This window comes from Amphibalanus amphitrite, unplaced genomic scaffold, assembly GCF_019059575.1.
Source record: "Amphibalanus amphitrite isolate SeventyFive unplaced genomic scaffold, NRLGWU_Aamphi_draft 000752F_arrow, whole genome shotgun sequence".
Lineage (NCBI taxonomy): Eukaryota > Metazoa > Arthropoda > Thecostraca > Balanomorpha > Balanidae > Amphibalanus > Amphibalanus amphitrite.
Genome location: NW_024882246.1, coordinates 237,542 through 262,007, shown reverse-complemented (window position 1 = coordinate 262,007; position 24,466 = coordinate 237,542). Strand labels below are relative to the sequence as shown.

The 24,466-nt window shown below is 53.7% G+C and overlaps 2 protein-coding genes across 4 annotated transcripts; both read right to left on the bottom strand.

Moving 5' to 3' along the window:
• Nucleotides 1-277: 277 nt before the first annotated feature.
• Nucleotides 278-7,505, bottom strand: LOC122365620 (serine/arginine repetitive matrix protein 2-like). 2 transcript variants are annotated; one of them, XM_043336990.1, is made up of 8 exons: nucleotides 7,444-7,505; nucleotides 5,649-5,827; nucleotides 5,194-5,348; nucleotides 4,572-4,843; nucleotides 4,035-4,141; nucleotides 3,066-3,616; nucleotides 2,457-2,840; nucleotides 278-801 (listed from the first exon to the last, which is right to left on the bottom strand). In XM_043336990.1, exons 2-8 carry the CDS (start codon nucleotides 5,773-5,775, stop codon nucleotides 697-699), a joined length of 1,701 nt encoding a protein of 566 aa, XP_043192925.1. In that variant the 5' UTR covers nucleotides 5,776-5,827; nucleotides 7,444-7,505; the 3' UTR covers nucleotides 278-696. The 2 variants fall into 2 exon arrangements, with proteins under 2 accessions (XP_043192925.1, XP_043192926.1); XM_043336991.1 differs by having other exon boundaries at nucleotides 4,572-4,840.
• A 496-nt stretch (nucleotides 7,506-8,001) lies between these two features.
• Nucleotides 8,002-23,418, bottom strand: LOC122365626 (flocculation protein FLO11-like). Of its 2 annotated transcripts, none has more exons than XM_043336999.1 (3): nucleotides 23,232-23,418; nucleotides 16,540-21,432; nucleotides 8,002-8,733 (listed from the first exon to the last, which is right to left on the bottom strand). In XM_043336999.1, exons 2-3 carry the CDS (start codon nucleotides 21,430-21,432, stop codon nucleotides 8,485-8,487), a joined length of 5,142 nt encoding a protein of 1,713 aa, XP_043192934.1. In that variant the 5' UTR covers nucleotides 23,232-23,418; the 3' UTR covers nucleotides 8,002-8,484. The 2 variants fall into 2 exon arrangements, with proteins under 2 accessions (XP_043192934.1, XP_043192935.1); XM_043337000.1 differs by lacking the exon at nucleotides 23,232-23,418 and adding an exon at nucleotides 22,982-23,229.
• Between the last annotated feature and the right edge of the window lie 1,048 nt (nucleotides 23,419-24,466).

Genomic DNA, 24,466 nt, shown 5'->3' with positions numbered 1-24,466 from the left:
TACCAATATGTTAAATAGTTTTAAATACTTTTTCGCGAATTGTGCACTTCTGGCACCAGTTTTAAAAAGAAAATGAAAAATAATAATGTCAAAATGAAAAACAACGATATCTTCATATTTCACGAAGGTGGCCCTTTTCCTTTAAGTTATTTTTGCAAAGTGTCTGAACGTTAGTGAGACTTACAGATATGTGGCCCTAAAGTCTCCAGGGCGTTGATCTCGTCTTTACCTACCAAGGGATGGAATTCTGGACCTCTGGTCGGTCAAGGGCTTACTGATAATAGCGTAATTGTATTTATAGCAAAACTAACGGCACAGTGCAGCTCTTCATGGTTGGCCACGCCAAGCGTCACTATTTTACAGTTACATATTATGAAAAACACTCAACAGCAGCTCCTCTGCATCCACCAAAGGCAAAGTTACAACATGTAGGTACATAAAAATACTTCCCGTTTGCCACAGATCTCTTGCTGAGCAAACCTTACACTGGAATGACGGTCGTTGGTCCCATCTTTCCCAGCGCAACCTAACCACGAAACAACCATCGCTTTTCGCTGAATCCGTGCATCCAGACGGTTCACTTACACTTCTACACTTCATTGCGCATGATAAAACACTACAAGAACAATAATCCAGTGTCCAAAGGCACAAACAGTCGCTGGGTGGCACTGAGCTGGTGAAGGCACTTCTGGAAGACTACTCGTCGGAATCGTCGTCGTAGAGGAAGGCGCGCACGGCTTCGTCCCGGCGCCGGTCGGCGTCTTCCTTGTACGCCTTATTGTACAGTTCTACCAGCTCCACCTGGAAGGGGGACAAGAGAGTAAATATCACCTGCTATATAACACATTAGCTCCACCTGGAAGGGGGGACAAGAGAGTAAATATCACCTGCTACATAACACATTAGCTCCACCTGGAAGGGGGCCAAGAGAGTAAATATCACCTGCTACAGAACACATTAGCTCCACCTGGAAGGGGGACAGGAGAGTAAATATCACCTGCTAGAACACATTAGCTCCACCTGGAAGGGGGACAAGAGAGTAAATATCACCTGCTACAAAACACATTAGCTCAACCTGGAAGGGGGACAAGAGAGTAAATATCACCTGCTACAAAACACATTAGCTCCACCTGGAAGGGGGACAAGAGAGTAAATATCACGTGCTACAGAACACATCAGCTCCTCCTGGAAGGGCTTAAATACGGCATGTCCACCAGTTGGCAGCTATATCGTACGACACGAGATCTACAAACATCAGTTCCAACTTCCTGAAAGTGAACACTTCTTAGTTCCACCTGACAGGTTGGGATCATAAGTCAGTCCTACGACGTACATGAAAACGAAAGCATCAACCCTCGCCGGCAATGGCCATTTTGCGTCCTTCGACGGCACAAGGGGGGGGGGGGGTACGACCCCCCTCGTGTTTGGCCCCCGATCGAGCTAGAGCTTCGCGGAAAAAAACGAGCGAGCTGCCCGTGACGAGAGGAAGCCAATGATACCCGATTTTTTAAGTCCTAGGTCATCGGTTGACCTTCCAGGTCAGTCAGGTCAGTGATCCAAAAGTCGGGAAAATCGGGACCTGTTAAAACGTCGTAAGTGTGGCTGCTGAGGAGGTTTTCGGGGTGCTGATCACAAATATCATGTTAGTTTTGATCATAGATGATGTCTTTAAGCATTTAGACCAGGTCGGGTCAGGTCAGGTCAGAACAACCAGTAGGGGTCCTGACGGGTATTCGCAGTATATACGTGTCAACCGCCTCTGGGCTCAGACAGCTTCGTAATATGTTACGAAGGCACCAAAACTACTTCGTAAATGTTCAAATGGTTGCTAAATTCGAAACTAGCTCCAAAAACTAGCATAGAAACATGTAAAATTCGATAAAGTGGACCGAGGTCATCAAAGGTCAATGACCTGACCTGACCTTCAGGTGACCTTGACATCCACCCTAATGCATGGGAGCAACATCAAATCACATATTTAAACGCTTGAAACCACGAAAAGACTGCAAACGCGCGGCTAATGCGAGCCAACATACGCCGAATCGGGATTCCGGCGAAACATGGTCTCGGAAATAGGTCACAGGTCAAAAGTCAAGTGGGTCAGGGTCATGAAATTTGCAGGGTAGGTGTAAAATTGATCAACGCGAGGGAACTGAAAGTTTCGTTGCGATTGGTCGCTTTTTACCTAAGTTATTTGCGAAAAACCTTGGGGCGGGTTGCAACACCCCCCCCCCCCCCCCTGTGCGGGCGTGGGTTAAAAAAGTTAAAAACCCATGTTCCATCTAACCGGGCAGAATGCGAATCAACCAGTTAGTAGAATTGCTTAATCCAATCAAATCACTACTGCTGAGAAGAGGAATTACTGAGATCTGACACACCCGCCGCCTGATCTAGACATGGTTCAAACAATCACTCCCCACTAAAGACACTCCCAGCCCTCGTATCGCGCCCCTCACCTTCACTGGGTTCAGCAGCAGCTCGACGGCCGTGCGGTTCTTCTTCACAGCCCTCAGCAGCTTGGGTGCGCCGTACCGGCCCGTCTCCTTCAGCGCCATCAGGTCGATAACACACTGATCCAGGTCCCAGGTGAACTTGCCGACGTCGCCGTAGCAGTGAAGCGGCCGGCTGCGGGCCGCTTCCACCAGGTCCTCGGCGGTCTCCAGCATGTCGGCGCGGTTGTCGGCGGCGACGGTGCGGGTCCGTCCGGCCACGCGCACCGTCAGAGGACACCGGAGGGCCGTGGAGCGGCGCTGGCCGGCCGACCGGCGACCCCCGCGGCGCGCCGGAGGGGACTCGGCGCTCAGAGCCGGGTGGTTGGTGGAGCGACGGGACTTGGCTGCCTGGCGGTGGAAGGTTGAGCTGGTGAGGGTATGTGCCAGAAACTCTAGTGAAACGTACGAGTGCGAGCCGTATAAAGCGAGTTAAAAGTAACTGGTGATTTAAATTAATATTGAAGTTTGAGTGACGGGCTGTAAGAGCACTAACTTGTGAGACACCCGCGCATTTTAGACTACATAAGGTCGATTATTGAGCAGTACGTTTACAGTAAAAAATCCCATACTGACCGTCGTATCCTTGGACTTGCGTGTCGACTTCTTGCCCTTATCGGGTGCTGCTGCCGCGGTGGACGGCCTCCCTTTGGACGCCTTTGAGGCGTTGGCCCCGGCAGCCCTAGACGCCGCTGTCCCGTTCGCGCGCCCCGTCGCCGAGGTCAGACTGTGGGCCACTCGGGAGTTATTCCTCCGGCCGCGGCTACCCCCCGACTCAGGCTCATCGGGAGGATGGAACGACGGGTCGTCCACAGAGTCGTTGAAGGTCTGCTCCAGCTGCTCCGCATCCTCCGACTCCGCGGCGGACTCTCCGGACTCCTGATCCCGCTCCTCCTCCTCGTTCTCCTTATCGGACTCCTCGTCTCGGTCGGTGCGGCTGCGGGAGCGGGAGGCGGCGCCGCGGCCCCGGCCCCGACTGGTCGAGCGGCCGCCCCGGACCGCCGGGGTGGAGCCCGCCCTTGATCCGCCGAGGTCGCGGCGACCAGAGGAGCCGTGTGCTGAGGAGCGATTGCCGCTCAGCACCTGCTTGGCCGATATCTTTGTGTTCTGGGCGGTTGGCGGTGTCTCTGAAAGAGCAAATGCGTTTTAAATGGGCCGCTGTCGTGCCAAGTCACGTCAAGTGCGAGTGGCTTTTACTATAGCACACCAAGGATACGAGCGATTCTTTTTAACGAAAGATCGGTAAGCGAGTTCTATTCAATGCTATTTAAGCGTAAGATGCATGCTTCTTTATTTCAATTACTTATCTGAAATGACCCAAATGCCGTTAGGTGCCCAAATGCCGTTGAACGAAGCAAAGAATCATTTAAATAGCAAATATAAAGCTAGGTACCTTCAAAAAGCACTTCAAAATAGCTGCACGGCTGCAACGTTACACCTATCAGATAACAAATTCGTTATCAATCTTAACTAAGAAGGCGTGACTGTCCGAAAAGACTGTCCGAAAAGCGACTCGCTGCAGTATGCCTCGGCCTGTGCTCTCACCATTGTTGGAGGCAGAGGAGGAGGCTGACTTGGTCGCCGAGCGCCGCGTCTTCGGCGTTTCCCAGCTGTTTGCCGTGGGTTCGCCACTGGCCTGGGGTGTGTCGCCACTGTAGACAGGGACTGACCGTCAGTGGGAGTTACGGGGGTGGAACCGCGAATCATATACAGAGGCTTCAGCAGCTAGTGGGCGGAATACGAGGGGAAGACTGTCTGAGTGCGATAAGGCAGTGGAATACGCCATGACCAACAATATAAGCTAATCTGGCAGAGTAGAGTACACTACCATTGACTCAAATGAATCCAATAACGATGTCAACTTGATAAGCAGGCGGCATACAAGCAAGAGTATCTGACAATAAACTGCTGAATCGCTGGTATGTGGTAATCACATCAAAATCACTTAGCTTGTGTCAGTTGTTACCTGGAAACAGCCTGGATTATCCCATGGCTTGACGCTCAAACTCGACACTCGTCGATCCTTAACGCCATCGATCCTCAAACGCACCGACCCCAACTGTCCACCACAGGAGCACTCACCCCTCCTGTTGCTGCTGCTCCTGCTCCGTCGGCGGCGGCGGCGGTGTAGGTGTCGGTGTCAGGGTCGGCGGCAGATCGACGGCCGCCGGTCGGTCGCTGCGCCGCTTCTGCGGGGTGCGCGGCTTGACGAACTGGGAAACACTGGAGCGGGGAGCCTGCACGGCCGGACTCTCCAGGCGCGTGCTGGTGACAACACCACCCGGAGAGAAACTCGGCACGGACGACAGGCGGCTCTGCACGCTGGAGCGCCGACCCACGCTCGACGGCGGCTGCTGACGGGAGAGAGATAGAAAGGGGACGAGTGAGTGAAAGAAAGTCATAGAGAAAGGGAGGGGTGAGGGACTTTGAGTTAGAGATCTCCAAGGAACATTAACTTGACGCTTATCGCACAAGCTAGCGACGGTACTGCAGTTCGTCACAGAAAGCATCGAGCCGAAGTCATATATGGTGATACAATTTACGATCTGGCGAACAGCTGCAACAACTCACTCACATGTCTCAAATGTGTTCCGAAGTTTCAACAGTCTCCCAAGCCACCCCCCCCCCCCAACCTTTACAATAATCGCCAGAAGCAGCAGCAACATTGACAGGTCGTCCTCATCCGGCGCCGCGCAGAACTTACCGCCGGGGTCGGGTGCAGAGTGCGGTCGGTCACTGGGTCTAACTCAACAATGCGCGGTCGGAAGCCAGCCTCGCTGCGCCGGGTCTGCCGCTGCGCGCGCACCGGTAGCGGAGTCGGCGTTAGCGGGTACTCGTGGAGCACAGCACCACCGGCCTCTGGGGGCAGAGGGTCGGCGTCAGACGGGCACACCGCTGGACGCTGTCAGCGGAAGTAAAACCAATGTCAGAATCCAGTGCTAATGTAAAAAGAGGTTAATGAACAGCATAACACAAGTTTGTAAAAACTAGCGGGAATAAAATCAATGACAGACTCCAGTGCTAATGTAAAAAGAGGTTAATGAACAGCATAACACAAATTTGTCAAACTAACTCATTGGTCATTTTCCATTTGCAACTGAGTGTGGAATACAATATTCACAGCGATCATGTAATGACTTCAGTGCGCAGCAAGCTCACCTTTTTGCACCACCTGTTTGGAGTCTCCTGCTCCTGTTTGGGGGGCGACTGCCTTGTACCGCACTACTGCACCACGGCCCCGTCCGCGACCTCGGGCCGCCGAGCGTGGCTTCGGCTTGGATCGCATATCTTCCCAATGTCAAATCTCAGAGGTGTGTTGAGAGGTGGTATAACAATATCTGTAATAACCAACCCAGCTGCAGTGTCAATGCATATACACATTTAATTTAGTACTAAGTGAGGCACCTTCATGTCATAGGCATAAACATAGACATAGCCATTTATAAGGCGATCCACAGTGCTTCTGGCTATTACTACCTCTCATCAAAGATACAAAGTCATAAAAAGTTTGGGGTGGAAATACACGCAAACGGGTGAATAGGTCAAATCGATAAAACGTCACAGTACGGCGTATGTAAAAGTAAACATTAGTCCAGTGGTTCAGATAGGTAACGTTTGAGGTGGTGAGGGAACGCGGTCACAGGTAGCTCAGTCAGTATCGATGGTAGTGAGTTGAAGAGAGCAGGACCGCGACAACAGAAGCGCCTATTCCCCATTTCGGTACGTGACCGGGGCACATAGACAATAGAGGTCGCGGTCCTGACGAGTCGTCCTGGCCAGTGTACCCATGGCTTCGCGCCTATCCGCCACCGGCTAAAGCTTGGGGCTCGCCGTGATTGCACACCTTGTGTACGAGACAGAGTGTGATAAGATGCAAGTTTCTCCGCGCTGTGCCACCCCAGCTCCTCACGCATGTGGGATACATGTTCACGCTTCTTGCGGCCCAACATCATTTTTACCCCATAATCAATAACTTCCTGAATTTTGGCAAGGTTCTTCTTTGAGCCGTTGCCATACACCGTCATGCAGTACCGGACCTGCGAGAGGACCAGAGCGTGACCAGCACGGAGAGAACGGACGATGGCAGGTGGCTCCAGAAGTGACACACCACTGAGTATGCTGAAAAAGCATTGTATGACTGATGCAGCATGAGTGTCCCAGCTCAGTGTGCCTTGTCCTGATAGATCCATACTGCTAAGTGCTAACCCCTCAGAGCAGTTAAAGCTAAAAGAAACATTGAAAATTGCCTACTGCTTTGGTTTGAAAGTCCATTGGAAGAAACAATCATTGATCTTCAAAAACTATTTGTTTGGTTAATGTTGCCAAACAGATCAGAGAATGATATGTCAATGAGCTAAAATAATCATTTACATGGATCTCTCAACTCATTAATAGCAAAACAGGTCGAAATAAATGAGAAACGGAGACAGGCCGAAATTCTATGACCATCCTTGGTCAAATCACTCTTTTGCACCCCAGACTATATTGAATGAAAGCCACATCACAATGTCAGAAACAATAGATCGAGCTAGAAAATTGTGGATACAATCACTTACCCCTGAAAATGTACATAAACTACAAGCAAAAGTGGCAAAAACAACACCGAAACGCGGGTACCAAACCCATCCTTCGATTCTCTGGCACGGCGCCTATAACACGGTAGTGTTTAAGTGTTTAAAAGGCTAAGGATTGCATCCATTGGATAGAGCCGACTACACAAGAAGAAGAAGATAGAGGATTTATAATCACATCTAGCTTTCCCCCCTGTCTCATGTCTGCAGTCTTCACAATAAGCAGATTGATTTTAAATTTTGGTGGGTAATACGATCAGGAAAAGCTCGTCCCATTTACTTTACCACACAGCATCAGGTATCTGCAGATTAATAGAAGTTAGATACTGACAAATGACAAAAAAAATCACGAATTAACGGTAAATTTTAGCTACATTTCATACCGAACGATCCTACCACCAAAGGCCCAAAAACATCAACATCAACATCAACGCAAACGCGCGCGGACGATTATTTCACTTTCGTATCAGCTGCGCAATAAATGTATGTCTTTTTTGAAGCCACCATTTGGTAGCTTTTTTCCTCTATAGGTTTCCATTTCCATGTAAGTTATTCTTTTACTGAATTATCTACAGATGTTCATGATGAAGTTGAGCTCAGTGTAGAGGGGTCGTTAGCTGAAATGTTAAAATTCAAAACCCTCAATCAAAGCAATATCACATCTGTAGAATAAAACCACAATGGCCTTTGGGCCATCTCTGGGCTCCGTTTGCACTTGCAGTTCATTCGCTACAGTATGATTCGCTTTTCCGAGCCCAGTTTCGACCTTTACACCACCTTTGAGTGACGGCATCGCCTTGCAATAAAACTTTTATCATGCAAGTATTTGCCGAAAATACGCTCATACCACTGAGATCTAACTGCTGTGCATTCATTCCCCCAACAGCTAAGCGATGCACACGCTTCAGGGAGGACCCGACAAATGGCATAAAATGCGTCGAACAGAAACAGCTATTTATTACAAGCACTGTCGCACCAGAGAAGTGGACTAAAATAGATGGGACCGTTTGTCACAACTCACCAGATCGGCGCAGTATCTCACACTCCACATTTCATGCCGAAAAGAAGACAAAACTTCTCATAATTGACGACTTACGATCAATCGCTCAAGTCCCAGCGTGGTCGTGTTAGGACACAGAATCTGGGGCTAAGTGGACCGGACACACCCGACTCAGGCCCCTAAGTTCCAGCAGCTACTTCACATACGGCGTCCGAATGGCCAACGGGCCTGTTCTACAGCCAGGGCGCCACAGGAAGCTCTGCTCCGAGCCCCAAGTCAGAGCCCCAGAGGTCACTGAAAACATACTATACACTATAAGTCCATAAGGAGCTCTTCATAGCTTTACCACCGCACCACCTAACTCCCTTTCAGTTCCATCCTCTCCCAGTTCCTCCAACACTGTCACCCCGCCGACTACGCGGGCTCACTCCTCGCTGAGCGGATCATTGGCCGGGTAGAGTCCGCCGGCCTCCGTGACCCGCACCAGCTCGCGCTGCGCCTCCAGCGGCAGGTGGATCCGCACCAGTCGCCGCACGTCGGCCACGGTCGGCGCCACGCCGGAGCGCCGCAGCAGCTCCAGGACGTCAGCGGTGGTGACGCGACGGCGTCCGTCCAGCACCTGGGTCAGCTGCGCCAGCACCAGCTGCTCGTACTGCTCCAGCGCAGACACGAACTGGGGGGAGGGGGGGTGTCAGCTGGTGCATCACGGGAGGTGGCACGGGCGGGACACTGAGACACGAACTAAGGGACACATGGCAGGGTGAGCTGGTACATCTGGGAACGAGGCACCCCGTGCAGTGGGATACTGAGACACGAACTGGGGGCCAGAGGAGCATGCGAGGTGTCAGGGAAAAAAGAACACGGTAGGGACTATGGCGTGACACGGGGACGCAGCATGGCGAGATACTGAGCCACAGAACGACAGGATCTTGAGACATCGAGCGGCAGTTTATAAGGCACCACACGGCGAAACACTGAGAAACCAAACGGCGGGGCAAGGAGACACGGTACGACGGCACACGGAGATGCACTATTTGAAGGTTCAGATATGGCACAACGGCCACGAACATTAAAAGGAAGGGCACGGAGACACAACACGGATAAACGACACGGATACAGCACGACAGCTATCGATACGATTACGTAAGAAGCATGGGCTAGGAACTGAGAGAAAACAAAACAGACGAGGCGTGGCACTGAAATATGACACCGTGAGACACAACAGTCAGCATGGCGGACACAGGCAGCTCAGCACGGCAAAAACGGAGACGGCATAGAGAAACAGAGAAACACAGGACGTAGAGGGACACGACACAATGTCTGTGATGGGACAGAAGAGGAGGCACACCAAACGGTCAAATATAGGCACAAACGGAGAGCTATTACGGAAGACACGGCTGTGCCTATTCGATTTACTTCCGATGGAGTTCATCATTTAATTTACGGTAAATAAATGTAATTCTGGCACCTGTTTCGGCATCAAACTAATCATGTCGAACTTCAAGCTAGTAATAATACGTTGCGATGAAGGTAAAGTCAGCTGTCGCTCATCCTGTATCAAACAAAAGAATAGTGTTGTTTGTTTGTTTATTGGGGCTTTAGGGCGCGTCGACTGCAAAGGTCATTTTGCGCCCATAACGTCGCGCTAGTAAAACAAGTGTTTCAAAAGAAGAAACTTTCTAGATATCAAGACTAGAAAGTAAAAGACTTTATAAAAAAAAAGACAGGGTAAAATAAAACAACGCAAGAGCGTCGTAATAGACAACTGACTAGACAAGGAGACTAGAGAGGATTTGGGTCAGGTCGAGTAAATCGCTTTGAATTTGACTGCGCGGATAAAGGAAAAAATGTTGCCAGATAAAACCCAGGGTGACTCGTCACCCAGCAGGTGGCGGACAGTGGTACCCGGAGCGATGCGGCCGAGGTAGCGCGTCCGGTCTGGTTCTAAAAGTGGACAAGATAAGAGCACGTGAGCGACGGTAAGAGGCGCGGAACAACCGTTGCAAATGGCCTGCTCGTCTCCGCGGAGGAGGTGGCCATGCGTGGCATATGTATGGCCGATTCGGAGCCTGCACAAGATCACCTCGTTGGACCGGTTGTCTTGCAAGCAAGACCTCCATGGCTCCAAAGTCGGCTTCACCTCACGGAGCTTTCCGCCTCCACGTAGGCTCCACTCTGCCTGCCACTCAGAGAGAATGAAAGATCGCACAGCCGAATAAAGGTCACGCGCCGGCAATGGCAGACGTCGAGTGCAGGAGGCTGCGGCCGCGCGCCTCGCGGCCGCATCTGCCAGCTCGTTGCCGTGTATGCCGACGTGGCTGGGAATCCAGCAGAACTGAACAAATTTTCCCGATTGTTCCACTGACTGAAGTCGAGCTAAAATGTCTTGAACGATCGGGTCAACTGGATTAAAACTCCGTAACGCCAAAAGGCTACTTAGGGAGTCCGATAAAATCAAGTAAGAAAGGCCGTCCGACACCTCGATAAAACACAGAGCCTTCTCGATGGCGACTAGCTCAGATGAAAACACCGAGGCAAAAGAAGGTAGAGAGAATGAGCGGGTATCGCGACCTGCGATAAAAGCACATCCCACTCCCTCAGGTGTTTTTGATCCGTCTGTAAAAACGGTGTTAAAACCATCGTACGAGACGATGTGTTGCAAGGCCCTGACTCGCGCCTCACAAGGCAGCAAGTCATCCTTCTTAACTTCGGAGAGTGAGAGATCTACTTGAGGTTTTGCGTGTTTCCAAGGCGGAGAGGACGTACCCCAGCTACGTCGTACGACACGTAAACCTATGTTGGCTGCGGAGAAGAGACCTCTCATGCGCGCTCCAAAGCAGAGCGATTGTCGCGCTCTGTCAAGTCGAGTGTAGTAGGTGGAGAAGACGTACGGATACGTCGGATGCGTCGGGAACTGACGCAGTTTCAGCGCATAGCGCATCCCAAGCATCTGGCGGCGTAGGGATAGAGGCGGCTCGTGCGCCTCAGCAAGAAGGCTGCTGCTGGGCGAGGTGCGGAATGCTCCGGTGGCGACACGGATTGCAGCATGATGGACTGCGTCGAGGACCTTTTTGCTGGATTGGCTCGCTGAATCGTAGACAAAAGAAGCGTAATCCAGCTTCGACCGAACTATCGATCGGTACAGGAGAAGAAGGGTCCTGCGGTCCGCACCATAAGATGTGCGAGCAACACATTTTAAAACGTTCAGGGATTTAAAACACCGTTCCCGAAGCGTTCTAAAATGTTCCTTATACGTCAAGCGACTGTCAAAATAAATCCCAAGAAACTTCGCCACCGGCCGAGTGGGAATCACCTGTCCGTAGAGCTTGATTCCCAAAGCTAGGTCGTCACAACGTCGGCGGCAAAAGTGCATTGCCACGGTCTTCGCTGTGGAAAAACGAAGACCATTCTTACCGCTCCACCTCTCCAAACGTGTTACGGCGAGCTGCAGCTGTCTAGCCGCGTGTCGAGCGCTTGAAGCAGCAAACCAGATGGCAAAATCGTCGACAAAAAGCGATCTCCCGATGGAAACCGGGAGGTCGTCAACGATGTCATTGATTGCCACCGCGAACAACGCCACACTGAGCACCCCACCCTGGGGAACTCCGTTCTCCTGGGTAAAACTGCTCGAGAAACCACTGCCAACTCGGACTTTAAACCGACGACCCGATAAAAAATTCTTGATAAAGAGGCCCATCCGGCCGCGTATGCCGTACTTATATACTTTGGAAAGTATGCTGTGTCGTAAGACTGTATCATAGGCCGCCTCAATATCAAAAAACAGTGCTCCAAGGTGCTTCTTTTCAGTAAAACAGGTGCGTATCTCGGAATCAAGGGCTAAAATGTGGTCAACAGGGCTGCAGTGCTTTCTAAAACCGCACTGGGCGTTTGTAAAAACACCGTGATGTTCCAGAAACCAGCTAAAACGCACATTGACCATCTTCTCCATCAGCTTTGAAAGCGATGATGTGAGAGAGATGGGCCGATAATGGAGAGGGTCATATCCCGACTTGCCAGCCTTCAAGATAGGAATGATAATGGCTTCCCGCCAGGTCTCAGGGAAGGTGCCAGTCTCCCAAAGCGAATTGAAGGTTGCTAGCAGCGCCTCGAGGGCAACTGTGGGGAGATGACGGAGCATGTCGTTGTGGACAGCATCCGGACCTTCTGAGACGCTGCGCAACGAGCTGATGGCAGACGTGAGCTCAGCCATAGAGAAAGGCTCGTTGTACACCAAATTTTCAGCTGTGCTGAAGTCCACGGCGGCTGGTGCAGGTCGTGAGGACGGCTCTCCTCGGCAGCGCTGATAGAGTGCACGGCCTATCGTCTCTGCGACGTCTGAAGGGTGAGATATGTCCGTGTTGTTCACTCTTAAAACCGGAAGCGGAACAGAGCTGAACCGGCCTTCAATGCGCTTCATGCGTGCCCATATTTGGGTCGTAGGAGTAAAACGGTTTAAGGAACTTACGTAAGTGCGCCATGAAACAGCCTTTGCCTCCTTTAAAACGCGTCGGGCAAAAGCCCGCGCTCTCTTAAAAGCGATGAGGTTCTCAGTAGTACTACTCCGGTCAAACTTTCTAAAAGCGCGCTTCCTGGCACGAATCGCATCTCCGCATTCCTTGGTCCACCACGGGACCGGAGGACGACGAGGCTGACTCGACGTCTTGGGTATGCACCCGTTTGCGGAGTCAATGAGTAAACATGTAAAATCCTCTGTAGACATCACAGAGGGGTCGGCTCTGGATAAAACAGAAGCCTCTACAGCGGCCTGGAATTCGCCCCAGTCGGCTTTCCGAACATTCCACCTAGGTGGACGGTTGCCTGACACTGGGGACTCCTGGTGCTCCAGCCACACTGGGAAGTGGTCGCTCCCGAGTGGGTCGTCATGGACGGACCAGGTAAAAAGCTGAGCTAGCCGCGGACTGACTAAGCTCAGGTCCAGAGCCGATGTTTGACCGGAGGGTGTTGTAAAATGGGTGCGCTGTCCTGTATTTAAAATACACAGCGCCTCATCGCGGATAAAAGATTCTAAAAGTCGACCACGAGTGCCAGTCGTGTCGCATCCCCACGCCAGGCTATGGGCATTAAAATCGCCGACTACCAGGACCGGAGGTGGAAGCTCATCGACAAGTCGATGCAGCTCAACCACCGGGAGCGCTATACCTGGTGGAAGGTATAAAGAACAAACTGTCAGCTCCCGGTGGTTGAAATCAACTCTAGCGGCTACCGCCTGCAGAGGAGTCTGCAGCGGAACCTGACGTGTGGGCACACTGTGGTGCACTGCCAAAAGTACACCTCCATGGGCAATGGTCGGGGTGTCTAAGTCTCTTCTAAAAACTGAGTAACCCTTGATGGCAAAGGTAACGTTTGGCGCTAGCTTGGTCTCCTGGAGACCTAAGACAAGGGGTGTGCGCCAACGGATAAGAGACTGTAGGTCCTGGTAGTTGGCCCGGAGGCCTCTACAGTTCCACTGTAGAATAAAAGGCGTGGTTAAAAAGGCGCAAAAAGGGCGCGAATAACATGAGGCAAAGGCGCACGCAGATACCTGACTGACCACAAAAAGGCAAAAAACACAGAGAGAAATGCACCTGGTAAAAAAGCGCAATAGCGCGAAAAAGATAAAAGGATAAAAGAGGAAATGACTAGACTGAAAGACTAGACTAGGTCCTCTAACTCCGAGGAGGCGCTCCCCCCGTAACGGATGCGGGGGTGCCCCGAGCCCTCTCGGTGAAGCCTCCCTTCAGCGGAGGCAGATCGGGCATGGCTCGAGCCCTGCTGGGGCTTTTTCGCCCGAGGGGCGTCACCCTCCGAGGGCGACCAGCTCGGGGGCGTCTGCCGCTTGGCGAGGCGCCCTGGAGCCACGGAGGACTGTTGCCGCCCCGACGGGGATGTCGAGGCGGCGGCCTGTGTCCTCGACACAGGCGTCTCTGGCAGCGGCGGTGGTGGCCGCCGCTGCGGAGGTGGAGGAGGCGGCGGGGGACCCATGATGGGCCGAGTCCCCGCCTCAGGTGTCTCCGGGGTGTCAGCGGCGGCGGCCGCGTTGGCACTCCCGGAGGCGGAGTCGGCAGACGAGGCTTCCTTAGCCTCGAGGGCCTTCTGGACGAGGCGAGCCCTCCTCGCCTCACGTGCCCTCCTCTCCTCCTCCCCCCGCCGCAGAGCCTCCTGCACCGCCGTAGACGGTCGGGGGCGGGGCGGGGTGGGTGGCGCCTTACCCTGCGCCGGGGGGCGCCGACCACCCTGTCGGCGCTGGACGACGGCCCAGCCGTCTCCATCACCGTTCGCGGCTGGAACGGGACTGGGTGGACCCCACACTGACTCTTGAGCAGCCTGCTCTGTGTTGCTCGGCGGCGCACGAGGCGCCGTGGTGTCCGCTGAGTCACCAGTGGCTACGACGGTGAGGCCGAATCGTTTGAGAAGCTGCACGAGCTGTGCTACACTCATCTGGGAGGCATCGGTAGAGTTTGTGACTCTCACCTTCTGGGCATACGAGGTCTTCGGGTGACTCTGGTTGTACACCTCCCGGGCCTCTTTGAAAGACAAATTTCTGGTAGCCTTGATGGTCATGATCTCTTTCTCCTTGACGTATGCAGGGCAAGACCTATCATACGCGGAGTGCGGCGTCTGCCCCTCTCCGCAGTTGACGCATCGGGGGGTCTCCGAGTCACAGGTTTCGTCAGTGTGGTCCTGCGAAGCACACTTGGAGCACGTGGGTCTTCCTCGGCAGTTGTCCTTTGTGTGGCCGAAACGTTGGCAGCGGAAGCAGCGCATGGGCGCTGGGACGAAAGGCCGCACGCGAACCTTCACGTAGCCCACGCGAATCTCACTCGGCAAGTCAGTAGAGTCAAAAGTCAGAATGATGTTGTTGGTCGAGACCGTGCCTCTCTTCGTCATGATGCGGCGAGCCGCTGTCACGCCGAAATCGGCGAGCCCGTCCGCAATATCCTCGTCGCTCACTCCCCTCAGATCGAAGCAGTTAATGACCCCTCGTGAGGAGTTCTTAGAGCGGTGGGGCTCCACTGTAAGCGGGATGGAGACGAGCCTCCGGCCGGATGCCCGTCCCTCGGAGAACACGAAGCGAGTAGCGTCCAACGCTTTCGCCGCCTCCTCGCTTTTCCTGAACTCGACCTCCAGCGCGCCATCACGCATCCGGTCACAACGAACGATTGAACCAAACCGGTCGCAGCCATCCTTCCGCTGGAAGGGCGACAGAGAGCTCAGCTCCCTGTCTGCGCTCCGGAAGATAAGGATCTTAGGAGATCGTGGACATTTGTCGAGCACCGTTCGCCTGTCGGCCGAGGCCAACGGGCGAGGATCGGCCGAGGCCGAGGGATTGGACTGGGGGGAAGGGGGATCGGTCAAGTTATCCATGTGAAAGAGTTGGTCTCCGCCAGCTCGGCCGCCGACGCTCCGCAACGGCGCCGCTACAAGGCCTGGGACGGCCGAGCTGACTGTACGGGACTTGGCGGCACCTTCCGAGGGGGAGAGAGAGGCTCACCACCCCCCACGGTCGGATACCGCCTCCTCCCTTGACGCCTCGCCGAGTCACCGCCAGGGGCAGCGACAGATCAGCCCCACCGACGGAGGACGAGCACAAGTGCCCGAACCCCGCCGGCGACACCTCTCCAACACCACCCCCGGCGGCATCACGACTGGGAATGGCTCCTCAAGTGCGGCGCCCCACTGAGTGTCCCGCCCTTACAGAACTCAGGGCCAAAGAGGCGTGTTGCCCAGCCACCGCGACTGGCTCCGCACGGTGGGGGGCTCAACCTCCAGGATCCCGTTGTCCTGGGGTACGGGTCGGCTCGCCTAGCCTAGTAAAACCGGCTGGTACCCGAGGGGACGCCACTCCCCTTACACTAGCCCAACTCGGCTGTGTTCCTGCGGGTGCAAAAACAACGAAAAAGGGGAGAAAAGGAATCAGAAAGCTGTGATCGAACGAAACGCGGACATCCGGTGAGAAGCAAAGCAAAAGCAAACAAAGACCGCTCAAGAGAAACAAAACCACGGAAACCGAGAAAAGTCGGGCCGTACCATCTGTCCATCCAGCGATCAAAGCAAGTCGTAGGCAAGCATGGGTCAAGCTGGGGCCGAGGGGGCGCTACTCCCCTTGCTGGCCGAGGCCAGGGCCGCCGCGGGGCAAGGGCCCAAGGAACCCAATCCGACAGCAACCCGAGCCACTGCCAACCCCCTGCGGGGCCAATCCTGCAGACAATCCATCCAGTAAGCAAGGCAAGTCCAAGTCAAACGCGCGTCAAGCTGGGGCCGAGGGGGCGCTACTCCCCTTACTGGCCGAAGTCACAGCCGCCGCAAAGCCGGGGCTAGGTTACCCCGGCTAAGCAGCAGCTCTGACCACGGTCAGCCCCCTGCGGGGACAAAAGAATAGTGAAAAATAAGACAACCTGCAGGCTAAAAAATGATAACAGAGAAAAGCAGCAATTACCCGCTGCAGCACGCAAAGCCACGACCCCCGGTTCCCACTCACCTCGCGCTGGGCGTCGGCGGTGACCTTCAATCCCGTGGCGTTGGCCTTCAGCCACCGCTTGTGGTCGGCGTCGGCCACGGCAAAGAGCCGCACGTTGGAGCGTACCGTGGCAGGGAGCGCGCCCAGCTTCCTACGACCAGCTGCTTTGGCATTGGGCGCAGCTGCAGCTCCAGCTTTGTCGGCGTCCTCTGGGAACAGCGCGGCGAACCGCTCCTGTCGCGTGGGCCGGCGGCCGGCGGCGGTGCGTGGAGGCTGCGGCGGTCCGGCCGCGCCCGCGCCGAGCTCTTCTTCCTCACTGTAGTAGGACTCCTCATCCAGCTCGTCCAGCTCGCCGGAGAACTCGTTCAGCAGCGCTGACGAGGCGAGCGGGTCCCCCGGCGCGATACTGAGCCGGGCCGGGTCGCCGGTGACTGACGCCCGGGCGAGGCTCACGCCCGGGAGGTTGATGGAGCTGTAGTCCAGTGGTCCCCGTCGATCGCCAGCGGCGTCCGGGCCGGTCGGTGTGCGGCCGACGGCACCCTCCTCGCCTACCAGCGTGCTCTCCAGGTCATCAGACTCGTCACCACCAGTGGCACCGTCTCCTGCCGCGCCGAGGTCGATGCGGCTGGGTGGACTGCGTCTTCCTTTAGAGCTGCAGCTTGAGTTGGCACCCCGTGAGCGGCTTCTGTTCGCTCCAGAGCCCCGAAAGATGCGGCTGGCATTCGATACAGCTCCGCTGGACATATCAGCACCACTCGAACTTCCACCCACCAGCGGCAGGCGCGACATGGGTAGCGCCGGCACCGGCGTCACCCGATCCATGGTCTCATCCAGGAGTGCCGAGACCGCCGACTGGTCCCTGCTCCTGCCACCACTGCCTGACGATCCCAACCGCGACCGGGAGCCACGGCTGGTCGATTTAGTCGCCGAGCCACGCCGGCTGCTCGTCCCCAAACGACTGCGGCTCAGTTTGGATGACGAGGTTCGGTACAGGGCACTAACCTCGCCCGGGGAGTCGACCGGAGACGCCGACAGCATCAGACGTCGGCCGGAGCCGCCGAAAGACGACGACAGGCTGTGGGCACCCTTCCGTGGGCCACCCACTCGTATCCCGGCTCCCTCTGAGTCCTCCCTCATTGTAGAGCTGAGCAGAGGAACAGCTGCTGTCACCGTCTCTGTGATGCAGGTCAGGTCCATGTTGGACGAATCCATTGCGGAGGCTTCCATCACCCGACTGCGGTTGGCCCGAGAGCGCCTTCCATCCTTCCGCCGCGTCGAAGACCCGCCCCGTGCAGACCTGGTACTGCTGTCAAATGCAGGGGTGGTATTGACTGCCTCAGCATCCTGGCCAGGTACTACCGATTCCGGGGAGGCCATTACTCTACTGACACTCTTTGCTTTCGTGTACGATTCACTTGATCGTGTGTGGCCCTCGTAGTCCACATGACCCATATCATCCACTTCTTGAATGATGCCTGGATGATGAACTTCCATCTGTTCTTCCGCACACGTTGCTTCCGTTTCGACATCTTGTCCTCGGTCTTCTAGTTCTTCTTCCTCGCCCTTTTCTCGTTTCCTCTCATCCGACGGTTCCTCCGCATCCTCCCACTCCTCATCCTCCCCTTCCTCGTGAAGTGTCTCATCCACGAACGACGCACCTGGTGGAGTCACACGCGACCGACTTCCCCGCGCCTTCCGCCGTCGACCACTGGCCTCAGGACCCGCCAGCAGCGACAGCTCGCAGGCCGCCGCCGACACCGCCGGAGCCAGCGTGGAATCCCGACCCACCGGCCGACGCAGAGATATCTCCGACATTCCCGTCAGTGAGCTGTTAGCTGTGACCGGGGAGCGCAGCTCCGGAGCCCGGAATGAGCTCATGGTGGCCGATATGACGCCAGGATTGGAGCCAGATGGAAACAGTAGAGCACTGATAGGCGCTGTGACGGTCTCTGTTGGCTCGGAAAGGATGGAGGCAGCTGCAAGAACTCGCGGTTCGGCAGAGGGAGGAGATCCGATCGGCGAGGAGCTCGATGGATTCTCATCCTGATGAATCTTGGATGACGTAAGAGATTCACGTTTCTCTGCTTCTTCGACGTTCGGTGTAACGGTCAGGTCTTCCACTGTCCCTGAGTCAGGCACATAGTCGCAGTTGTTGACGACCGCCTCTCCTTCCAGCGTAGCATCGCTGTCAGCTCCCTCCTCATCCTCCAAAGTGGCGTCACTGTCAGAACACTCCTCTTCCGCGGCCTGCGTTGAGGAATGGCTATCCTCAGTCATAGGAGGCGTGACGTCCTCCATCACGACTGACAGCGCAGTCCCAGCGGCATCCGCTTCTGGCACTGGCACATCGACTTCTTCGCATGTGGCTGAAACATTTCCTTCATTGCCTGAGCGTCTTTCCATCCCCGACAGTCCTGAAGAAGTTGACGCTCGCGAGGCTGTAGAGGCCCTTGATGTCGTTGAAGCTCGAGAAGTGGTGGATGCTCTCGTCGCTCTGGAGAAGTTGGACGCCTCATTGACAGTAGATGACGCCTCCAGTCTCAGCGACATTTGCGAGGCCAAGGAGCCCGTCGCGGAGCGTCTGGGCGTGCTCTGCAGTAGCGGGGCGGCTGTCGAGAGGCGCAGCGAGGCCTGTGACAAGCTGCGATCAGCGCGACCAGTCTGCTCGAGATTGCCGACTTGGTAGCTCCGACTCTTGTCCAGCCACGCCCCAACCGACTCACGCGACATTTGATCAGCCGGTGTGTCGTCCACAGCTGAGTGAAACATACTGGACTTGTCCGACACTGAATCTGGCGAGCTATCTGCACAGGCTGTGGGATTTTCGGTACTCGACGGATCTCTACCCTGTTCCATCTCAGCCTGTGACTCCTCCTGAACCAGAGTTCGTTCAGCCTCCAACATCGTGCTTTCCGATGAAGTTTCGTCATCCTCATCGGAGAGAGAACCCCTGAACGAGTTCAGCTGTTCGTCAACCATATGAAGCAGGGCGGCCACACCGTCCTCTCCGAGCTCTGCCAGCGTGGCGTCCGCGCGGGGCGATGCCAGGCGACGTGTGCCCCGTCGAGTGCGTCGTGTGCCTGGCGGTGACCGGAGTTGCTCCAGCAGACGACTGGCGTCCAAGAGCGACAAGCCGCCGCAGCCGCTCTCCAAGAAGGCGCGCGCCCGCTCCTCGGCGCTCTGCCTCTGACCGGCAGAGGCGGAGCCGAGCGAGCAGTCGAACGAAGACAGGAGCGAATCGACCACATTACTGGACACGGGGACCCCGGAGCAAGCCTTCTGGATCAGAGCAGCAGTCACCTCGATCGTGCGACGACGAACCTTGGCGGCACGACTGGCCGATACATCCGAGGCACCCATGGCGCTTCTCTGCTGCGATTCGTGTTGACTTGCATCATTCTCTTTCTGCGCTGTGTTCGTAGCATTCACTGCCTGAGGTTTTGGTTTGGGGCCTCGTTTCCTCCCTCGTCGCCGACCACTTGCGTTTGACCAAGAAAGCTCCGGTTGAGATTGAACACACGACAGCTGTGGTTGCTGCCGGTTTGAAACGTCCATAGGAGCTGCTGACTGAAACTCTGAAAGCTCAGAGGAAGGTGTAAAAGGCTCTAGCTCTGACAGGACACACGACTCCGCTAACCGTGCCATTGCGGTGCTGGAAAGCGACAAGCTCTGAAGTCGAGTACACATATCGTTCTCGCTGTCTGTAGCGCTCTTACTCTGCAGAGCGGAGGCACTTTCCTCCGTGTTCTGTCTCTTCTTCCGTGTGTTTCTTCGTGTTTTTCGCACTGGACCCGAACTATCCCCAAGTGGACGGTTAAGCAGCGCATTCCCACTAGAAACGCACTTCGAGGCTTCAGTGACGTCCTTCAAACCTGTAGATGAGTCTTCAAGTCGTAACGAAAACTCCGAACCAGCTTTGGAAACCCTAGGAGTGCTCTGCAATAAAGGCATTGCTCTGGAAAGACCCATGGAGGCCCTTGGCGAACCACGCAGGCGGCAACGGTCGATCGAACTACGCCCAGACCAGTTGACAGTCTGGTCCAGACTTCCTGCCACAATGCTGCGATTGATGTCCGACGTTCCCACCGAAGTTCGGTCGCGAGCGAAAGCAGTGTTACTGAGATTGGTCAGTGCGGCGCGTCGCTCCAGACCGGTCGTTGCGCCCTGTGGTGAACCGACGGGCACAGCCGACTTCCCGAGACGGTGAGACACCGGCGCTGGCTCGGCGAACGGCTGAGAGTTCTCGGTTTCCTGTTCGGCCTCGACAGAGTTCGTACCGCCGACCTCGTGAGACTCCGAGGTGAGGGTCCTCTCAGCCTCCAGTACAGTCTCCTCGGACGACGAAAGATCACCCTCGCTATCCGAAAGCGACCCCTTAAATGAATTGAGCTGCTCGTCGACTATGTGTAACAGAGCAGCCACACCGTCCTCTCCGAGCTCTGCCAGCGTGGCGTCGGCGCGGGGCGATGCCAGGCGACGTGTGCCCCGTCGAGTGCGTCGTGTGCCTGGTGGCGACCGGAGTTGCTCCAGCAGTCGACTGGCGTCCAGGAGCGACAAGCCGCCGCAGCCGCTCTCCAAGAAGGCGCGCGCCCGCTCCTCAGCACTCGCCGTACCGCTCTTATCCGACATGTCGGTGGACAGTGTGTCGGCGGTGTCGTGAAACGCCAGCGTGTTTGCACGCTCAAAGTCCAGCTCGTTGCCGCGCGTTTCGCGGCGGGCCCGATGCAGCAGCGCCGCAGTCATCTCCAGGGTAAGGCGCCGACGGGAGCGGCCGGCCGCGCTCTTCCTCCGGCTGGCGTCAGGCTCGTCTGCCTGTGAGCTCTCCATGCTGGAGCCGGTGAGGCGGCGGCCGTTGTCACCGGCTGCCGTCATCAGCCGGCCCAGGTCGCCACCGTTCTCCACACTCAGGTCCATCTGTGAAAGAAACACATACTGTTAACTCAAGACCGTTTTTAGACCCAGCACCACATGTCCATTGTAGTTTTGTGTTTAAAGTGGCTATATCTTTTTATCTGGCTATATCAGTCAGGTTCCCAGGCCTGTGGAACTCAAACCTCTCACAGTCATGGTTCAACAGCACATGCTTCTCACAGCATCCCATCCAACACTGAGATCTTGTTTGGAAAACTCCTTATTTATATTCTGGCAGCAGCTCATCAAAGTCTTTATGTATATTACATCAGTACATAAGAAGTACTGCCAATGTCAAAAGTCTTTCAGTGATCTGAACAGATGGAAGTAAGACAGTGCACTGCCAAGTCAGTGCTGTAAGGAAGATGAGGTTTCACAACCCATCCAAGCAGTGTCCCAAAATTATATTTTGGCTTGGGTGTCAGAGGGGAATATTCGTCACTATAAAGAGGGCCGAGAGTGGAAAATTGCCAGTTAGAAGAGTACAAAAAGAGCAGAAAACAGATATCAACAATTACCTAATTTGTGAGTGTTGGAGGACGTGGGAGCTGTCTTAAAAGATCATTGAATCGAATTTGGAGGGAGGTACAAAGTGCACGCAGATGCTCTTAATTGGTAAACTAGGGAGTGAAAAATCGCTCTGGAAAATTGGAGGTGAGAGTGGAAAATTATTTTGATTTGGATGTCACTTCCCACCCAAACTGGCAAATTTTGGGACACTGCATCCAAGCTTTGCAAGTTCTTCTCCTTTGTCTTTTTGATGCAGCACCATAAGCACTGGGCAGAGGGCACAATCACATGCTTTTTATTAATTGTATTTGTGATGCACTTATTGTTAAATCATTTTCCCTCACACCAAATATTTTTGTTTGGCAGTGCAGTATACATAATACCCATAATACCTGGTGAAATTTAGCATTATCTTTGGTTCACCTGACAAAATAAGTAGGTAGGCAATTCTAGAACAGAGTGGTGTTGCATGGATGTCTCCATAGTCTATTTGGACTGTGGTAAGGCCTTACATAAGTATTTCTAAAAACTTTGCAATTTATATTAAGCATATATTGTAGATTCAGATGACATCTGTGTCTTAACTCCAGCATTCAGTGCTTAAGGTCAATGAACCATAACACACTTTACCTTACTTTTTGCCTTGTGCCTTGCGGATGCCCATGCACTAGAGCTTCACCAACTGCATCAGTTGTCCGAGGCACTGAGTCTGAAATTCTCAACATGAAAGAATATTAGTTTTGGATGTAAATTTTAAATACTCAATTTACATGGCTTATTGGATGAAACTGATGTGAAAATGAAGGCCTTTAAATATTTACAAACAAAAAAGTAACCAGGGTAAAATAAATATAGGTAAAAGGGACAGTAACAATCTCAGATATTTTGTAAGATCAGTCACTGAACTCTGGAGGCCTGACAACTACTTAACACCTAAATTAAGATGACTTAAATCATAAATGTCAGCTTTATCAAAAGGAAAATCACAGGCTGCTGATGGAGATGTTATTTTTTATGATCTTATTTAAATCACAGCACCCACCTGAAAAGTACAAGCTGATAAGTGATTACGCCGGCAAAACCGATCCTGATACGACTTCAGAGCTGCAAAAAAGCGGCAAAGCCGCTGTTGGCAATATTTCGTTGGTAAACCTGGCCTCAGGATATCATAAATTAAAGGACCTAGAAGGTCATAAAACGCGCTGTGTTGATCTTGTGAATGCTAAGTACTGAAATACAAAAAGAACAAGAATTATGACAGACAAGAACAAATGCTGAAATTTCCTTCTCACCTCAATATTTATTTGTTTCCACTTTCTCTAAAGGCTATCTAAATACCTAAGTAAATGGCTCGACTGGATGATAAATAATAGTTTAATTCAAGGCATAATTGATTTTTTGTCAAAATTCCACATATTTCACTGAAAATCTTTCATTCCAATGTTTGTCTCGTATGCGCAGGAAAGAAAACAACAGTTCAAAAATGGAACATATGGCAGCCCCTGCATTCTCCAATACGCGTGAAGTTTTCCCTTTCCATAGGAGCGGCGAGTAGTAAAGTAATCTTGGGAGCGGAGCAGAGCGGAGCTCAAGCCTCAACTGTTCATTTCACTAACCTAACCTAATGAATCAAGATTCACTATGTTGGTATTTGGTAAGTAAAATCTCTATTAGTCTTCCGTTTACTGCTGAGAGAGTGCAGGCCTGGTCCTTCAGTTCCCTCGCGTTGACGCCCGAGGTCTCCTCGGAGCTCCGTGGCGGCGTAGACCGTAGGCCCGGGCCGGGCAACCCGCATATCAAGCGACTTACTGGCTCAAAGTAAGGCTAGGAAGTGTCAAGAGAAGGCCCCAAGCTTGGCTTTGCTTTTATGGAATGATCTGAGAACTCACTATGAAAGCTCACATATGCCCATGATTTTTCCAAGAACTTTTCAGCTCCGGCCTCTCGCTCGGCCTTCCCGGTCCAGCTTTAGGCTTTTCGGTACTGTCTAGTGTCTACAGACGAGGCTGACCGCCGAGTGCCGCGTCCAAATTACCTTTAGCGCTTTGTCCCTACAAGTCGTCTCGATTATGTGGTATCCAGCATATGTGACGTCCTGTTGTATGCATACTTTTTTGCTGGATGCGCGGCAAAACGCTGCGCCCTTTCCCCGAACTCTCTCCCCATCGACACCCTTTGAGCTGCCGCCCCATGGCCCACTGTCGCCAGCCAGCAGTCAGTGGCTGGTGCTGCCAGGACACGACTCCGGTCTCCGACTGGCCATAATCGATCGTAACCATTATCAGTCGGAGTGGTATATCAGAGGCGGATCCAGCTCATTTTTTTTGGGGGGGGGGCAGACCATAACAATTTATCGATTCTTTCCATGCCTCGTCCATAGGCATAATGTTTAACTATGCCGTTTGGGGTGGGGGTGGGGGGCAAATGCCCATTTTGCCCTCGGCCCCCTGGATCCGCCACTGTGGTATATTTATAAAGTCGGCTGAAGCCACAAATACTTGCAATTCGCTCAGATGTGTCGCAATAC

What these genes read in the sequence shown, in the direction of transcription:
- LOC122365626 (XM_043336999.1), bottom strand. Translation starts at nt 21,432, where the DNA reads ATGGACCTGAGTGTGGAGAACGGTGGCGACCTGGGCCGGCTGATGACG. An exon ending in CCGCCGACGCCCAGCGCGAG is followed by an intron (nt 8,734 to 16,539) that starts GTGAGTGGGAAC and finishes CCCTCCCCCCAG; the next exon opens with TTCGTGTCTGCGCTGGAGCA.
- LOC122365620 (XM_043336990.1), bottom strand. Translation starts at nt 5,775, where the DNA reads ATGCGATCCAAGCCGAAGCCACGCTCGGCGGCCCGAGGTCGCGGACGG. An exon ending in CAAACAGGTGGTGCAAAAAG is followed by an intron (nt 5,349 to 5,648) that starts GTGAGCTTGCTG and finishes CTCTGCCCCCAG; the next exon opens with AGGCCGGTGGTGCTGTGCTC. An exon ending in CTCCTCTGCCTCCAACAATG is followed by an intron (nt 3,617 to 4,034) that starts GTGAGAGCACAG and finishes TTGCTCTTTCAG; the next exon opens with AGACACCGCCAACCGCCCAG.